The sequence below is a fragment of the Rosa chinensis genome, chromosome 2 (assembly GCF_002994745.2).
Source record: "Rosa chinensis cultivar Old Blush chromosome 2, RchiOBHm-V2, whole genome shotgun sequence".
Lineage (NCBI taxonomy): Eukaryota > Viridiplantae > Streptophyta > Magnoliopsida > Rosales > Rosaceae > Rosa > Rosa chinensis.
In genome coordinates this window covers 55,438,963-55,444,962 of record NC_037089.1, presented here as the reverse complement: position 1 = coordinate 55,444,962, position 6,000 = coordinate 55,438,963, and the positions used below count along the sequence as shown (strand labels likewise).

The window sequence follows — 6,000 nt, the reverse complement described above, 5'->3', positions numbered from 1 at the left end:
AAGGGTTGTCATGAACACATAGCTTCTTCTGAATGCCCACAATTCTAGCAAGGAGCCTTCTCTTCTTTTTGAAAATATTCCCAAAGACGTCTTTATTCCATGTATTTAACTCAGAAGCAAGAAGATTAGTTTTGTCAAGCAGATTACCAACAGTATTATTCCAAGCAGTAGTCACAAATCCCTTGTATTCCTCATGTTGCATCCACATGGAATGAAAATGGAAAGGAGGATTAATTCTACAATTCTGGACATGTGGTTGAAGTCTCAGCAATAATGGGCAATGGTCAGACTTCATTTTGGCAAGATGGATAACTCTAACTTCGGCAAATAGCAGCCTCCAATCAGTGTTACAGAAACCTCGATCCAATCTTTCTTTAATTCTTCCACTTGACCAAGGTAAAATTAGCACCTTGATATCCAAGATCAATCATAGCCTCACTTTGCACCCAATCTATTAGACCTCCAAATTTACCTGCGTAAGATCCTCCATTTTTATCAGCATAAGCAACAAGTTCATTAAAATCACCTACAATCATCCAGGGGAGTTGAGTAGAATTTGACATCGCAGTAAGATAGTTCCACAATCTTTGTCTAGTGCTAGGACAGGGGCTAGCATAAAGACCGGTGAGTAACCAATCACCTATGCCATTCCCAGAAACTTTCACAGTGATAGATTGAGAATTAGAGTCAATCTTTTGGAGCTGAACTTTATTTTTATTCCACAATATCCAGATACCACCTGAAAAACCAGTTGATTCTTCAACTACAAAGTCAGTAAAACCAATGCTCAAAAGATGTCTCTTAGCTTTAGAAAATTGAATTCTAGGTTCGCAGATAATTAAAAGATCAACATCATGCATCTTAACAAGGTCCACAATTACAGACCTAAAATCACCACCTCCAACACCTCTAGTATTCCAAAAGAGAATTTTATCCATTAATTAGAGGAAATAAAAAAGGTTAAACAACCCAAAGTTAAGCAACAATCATATCCTCTCCAATTGGAGAGGACATGTTGGACTCCAAAGAAGCCAAGTTTGTCACACTGTGCTGTAAATCAGCATTGCCATCAGCAAAATTTTGCATATCATTTGAACCCACATGGTTCTGGTGATCAATCTCACCACTTATAACTGAACAGCCAACCCCATTTAATACTTTTGACGTCAGCACTTCCTTAGGAGCTGCATTACCAAGAGTAGCAATAAAATTCGTGGCTAGGAGTTTTAGATCACTATTAGATAAAGAGTTACCTCCAGGGGTACCACCCTTAAAGACACCATTCATAAAGGAGAAAGAAGCCAGATTCTTAGAAGCATCAGATTCAAAAGGCTTGTTTCCCTTCACAGCACCCTTTTTTGATTTTGATGTGGATGCATCACTGACAGTAATATTGTCATTAGTTGAAATTTCTTTGAGAGGTACCCTAGTTTTCGGCAAACCTTTCCTAGCATTCATAGGGTAGTTGGGCACAACACTCTTGCCATTCAATTTTGATTCCTTAGCTGCTAACTTTGCAGCCATATCCTGCACCTGCTTCCACACTTTAACAATTTTAGGTTCACTAGCACTATCAACAGAGCCAAAAATAGGCTTGGACACAGGGGTGGCCTTTTCAGCAGTGTCACTTTTCTCTTCAATATCCTCAGTTTGCAAGGGTGTAAATCTCGAACCATTATTGCCTCCCAGTAATTGGCAGCAGTCAAGCTCAATTTGTTATACTCACCCAGTTGTCGAAGCTTGGGGTGTCCTACACCTCATCATCCAGCTCGATGTCGCGTAGTCCTATATCCGTAGTCCACGGTACAGCTTTGATTAGATCCTGTTTCATTTATAAGTCAGTTCTACGTAATAAGCTACATAAAGTGCATGAAAATACAGTTTTCTTGTTTTTCTTGCCACAGCCAGGTTCTCATTCTTGAAAAGCTGCTCCAAGTTGAAAATTTCTTTTATTGACCATCAAAGAAACCTTGGAGTTTCATTCTGCTTGCCCGAGATCCAGCTTTTCGCCTTCGTCTTCTCAAGGAACCAGTAATAAATCAGAAGAAGGCATCCATTCATTGTTGCAGGACTGTTTCTCCTATATGTTTGCAGCCTTTCCATCAAGAAGTCTAGAATCAACCTTGGCCAATTGTACATGTTGATGGTTCCAATGCGTTCGTAAACAGCGACCATATCCTATGTAATCTGAGCCCCGGTTCTGCTGAAGAAGAACTTGCTGAACAAGAGTATGTGATCATCAACACGGCTAACTTCAGTGCATCCTTTAGTTTGGTCGGCTTCTTCAACTCAATTATGAGCTTTTTTTCCACATCAAATCTAAGGATAGCCTGCTTTTTCGAAGGGCTGCCAAATATTGGGGAGTCTTCCATTTCGTCCCTGATTACCCTCTTGTTCACTTTGAACACTTCACCTTCAGCAGGAAGGTGAAACAAAGCCGTGATGTCTGCTTCTGTAATTTTCATAACAACATCACCAAACTTCCACTTGTTGTCCTCGCGGTTGAAGTGCCTCATTATTACCTCCAAGTCCGCTTCATGCTGGTAGAGCTGGTTCTTGGTTATCTTGTCTTCCCAGAATGCTTCGATCATCTCACCAAAATTCGTACCCCTCAAAATTTCCTTTGTTTCTTCTGGTATTCTCTCCTTGTGGGTGTCTACCACTCTCCAGAAGGAACTGAGTGTGCACTTCTACTACCTCCATTCAATCTTAGCGTTTTGGACCTCCTTCTTCAGTTCTTCCTTCTTCTTTGACCCTTTTATTGCATTCTTCCCTTTACTTTTTGGCGGTTGAACATTTATACTCTTCCTTGTTTCTTCTTCGCCTAAATCGTCTTCTTCTTCAACTGTTTTCCTTTTTGGTTGTTGTCTTGTTTTTATGATAAACCTCTTCGTTTGTCTGTTCGCCTTGTGATTCTGATTCGTCTTTGAGTGATTGTTCCGAATCTTGATTGACCCCTTCTTCTGCAGAGGCTTCATCGGTGATCTCCTCTGCCTCTTGTCGCTTCCTCTTTCTAATTTGGTCTAGTTTCTGTTGAAGTGGCTGGTTAAATGTACTCTCAGTTCCCGCATCGAAACTCTCTGAACTTCGGACATATTCTTCAGAATCACTCAACAAGGTGAATTTAGGTCTAGACATTCTGCACACAAAAAACCAAAATGATCATTTTAGTAACAACATTAGAAGATTACTGGCCCTAAATAAATACATTATTGAGGCACAATAATATGTCTATTGTCCCCTAATAGACCCCCAAACAAAACACCACTTTCTATGGTTCACAGAGTGTTGCACATTTTTACATGCAAAACAACAAATGACTTCTCAAATCCACACATTTTTGGGAGGCAATAATGTGTGTATTGCTCCCCCCCCCCCCACTAGACCAGCAATAAACACATCATTTCAATCACTCACATAGTTAAAACAGAAGAACACATTTCAAAGACTTAATTACAAGGGATAAATGAAGGGAACCACAGTTAAGACATTATTGGTTGGCAATAATCTCCCTATTGCCCTCTAGTAGACCACCAGAAATATCTCCTTTTACATTCAAATAGCAGATTAGAGTACTGTAATAAACAGAACAGTGATCATTGGCCCCAATATAAAGTCTACTGGGGGGCAATAGAGTGATATTTTTATGGTTAGGACTTCAAAATAGGCTTTCAATCAGTCTGCATTATCACTCAATTAACAGTTTATAATCAATGAACAACTTCTCGAACAGTATTCCACACATGCAAATCAGAAACCCTAATTTTCACAGATTTTCGCACATGCAAAGTGAATATCACTGATTTCACATATATGAACCAAATTGAAGTCATCAACAAGTATAAATGCAACATTTATGTAATAGTTTCGGCTGAAAACATGAAAATCTGGAAAAATTAGTCGAAAATTGAATTTTTACCTCTTTCGATATTTCCAAAGCCGGAGGAACAAGAAGCATTGCCAGACCGAGAAACTTACTCGACGGTCTTTGGTGAGTATCGAGGTCGTTTACCCTGGATTAGAGAGAGAGAGTCGGCTATGGAGGGAAGGAGTGTTTCAAACCGATTTGACTTGAGAAAGAGAGAGAGAGAGAGAGGGAGAGAGGGAGAGAGAGAGAGAGAGAGAGAGAGAGAGAACTGGCACGTTTTGAGTTGTGTATTTAGTGGTTAGGGGCAGTTTTGTAATTCATGGTATTATCGGAGCCTATATGTGTCGTGTCACTGGTGGTTTGGGTGAGTGGGCACAAACAAAACTAGGTGGAGTGTTTGGGGAAATGTTGGGCCATATTTGGGCAAGTGGTCACGGCCCCATCACCCCCATGTATACGATATTTGATTCACCACAATAAAACTTTTCTCCGGTAGCTTCTGCGTATAAAAACTAGGCTTCTTGACCATTTACCCAATTTAGACCCAATAAATGCCCACTTATTCTACTAAAAGATTTGTGTGCCCACTTACCCCATTTAAATTAAAAAGACAAGTTTGCCCTCCAAATAAATAAAAAGTCGTTGGAGACTTTGCCGGAATCCGGTCACTAGCTGGAGGTTTCGAAAGAACTTGTCGGAGACTTTTATTTACCCCCAATAAAATTTTATTGGGGGCCAATAAATTTTTTGATGGCAATAAAAAATTTGTGGGGGCAATAAAACTGGACGTGGGACTCTGGTGACAGGATTCCAGCGGCCGGTCACCGGATTTCAGAGGTCGCCGAAGTCTCTTTCTAAGTGACAAAGGGAGAGAGGGCAAAATTGTTCCAAAAATAAACAAAAAATAACTTAATTGGGTATTGGTGTCACGCCCCGATTTTTTTAAACAAAATTAAAAATCAAATATATAATCTCAAAATTATACATGTGTGATGGTTCAGTCATCAATACAAAATACTCGGAAAACTTTTTACTTTCAAGTAGAGGTGGCAAACGGGCCGCTAAGCACTAGCACAGCATGGACCCGGCACGCTTAGAAGCGGCCTGGCACGGCCCAAGCCTGTTAGTGACCTGGCACGACTCGAGCACGTTAGAATAACGGATCGGGTTGGGCCTAGAAATATTAGCCCATTGGCCCGACCCGGCACGGCTCGAGCAAGACATATTTGGGCCGGCCCGTTTCAAACACAAAATTTCATTTAAAAAAATATATTAAAAAACCACAATGATGAGATTTGAATATTAGACCTCTTTATTTAAAATCTCATGACAATTCCATCAATGCTATTTCTTTTATGTTGTCAAAATAGTGAAAAAAAAAAACATTATATCTTTGTTTTAACATAAAGTATTTTTTCTAAATATTAAATAGAGATATATGTTTATGAATAAAGACTAATCTCATAATAATACAACTATAGAATGAAGGAAAGAATAATATGATACTAAATCTTCATTATATTAATAAAGATTAATCTCACAATAATATACTAAAAACAATATATTTTGAGTTATTTATTTTTTCTTTCTTTCTCTCTTGTAGTGGAATATAAAAAATTATTAGAAAACTAATCTTAAAAAGCTAAGATTGAGAAAAATATTGTTGAACTTAATTTATTTGAATTTTCTAAATAGTTAAATAAAATTATTTTTTATTTATTCAAATTAAGATTTTAAAATCGTGCTTTATAGTAGGTAAGCAGGAGCACGGCCCGTTTATTGGCCCGGCATGATATGGGCCCGGGTTTAATATTTAAGTAAATGGGTCGGCACGACAATAAATGGGCCGGCCCAAGCACGGCACGAAGCACAACTGGGCCCGGTTAAAATGGGTCGGGTCGGCCCATTTGCCACCTCTACTTTCAAGTTAAGTACATATCGATGCCATGAACCCACTATGTCAATACAGACTCACTCCGCAGAGTCAAATATTACATAAATTTACGAATTAAATTGTCACAACAAAATAATAAGTAAATGCTCCTCAGAGCTCACTACATAGTGGAAGTCTTAACAACTGCAAAGTCACAAAATTGGCTTCTTATCATAAAGTTGCAACTATCATAACCAAC

General features: G+C 38.8%; 1 protein-coding gene across 1 annotated transcript; it reads right to left on the bottom strand.

Moving 5' to 3' along the window:
- Positions 1–374: 374 nt before the first annotated feature.
- LOC112184553 lies at positions 375–938 on the bottom strand. Its single transcript, XM_024322817.1, has one exon. It carries the CDS (start codon positions 936–938, stop codon positions 375–377), a length of 564 nt encoding a protein of 187 aa, XP_024178585.1.
- Positions 939–6,000: the final 5,062 nt, after the last annotated feature.

What these genes read in the sequence shown, in the direction of transcription:
- LOC112184553 (XM_024322817.1), bottom strand. Translation starts at nt 938, where the DNA reads ATGGATAAAATTCTCTTTTGGAATACTAGAGGTGTTGGAGGTGGTGAT.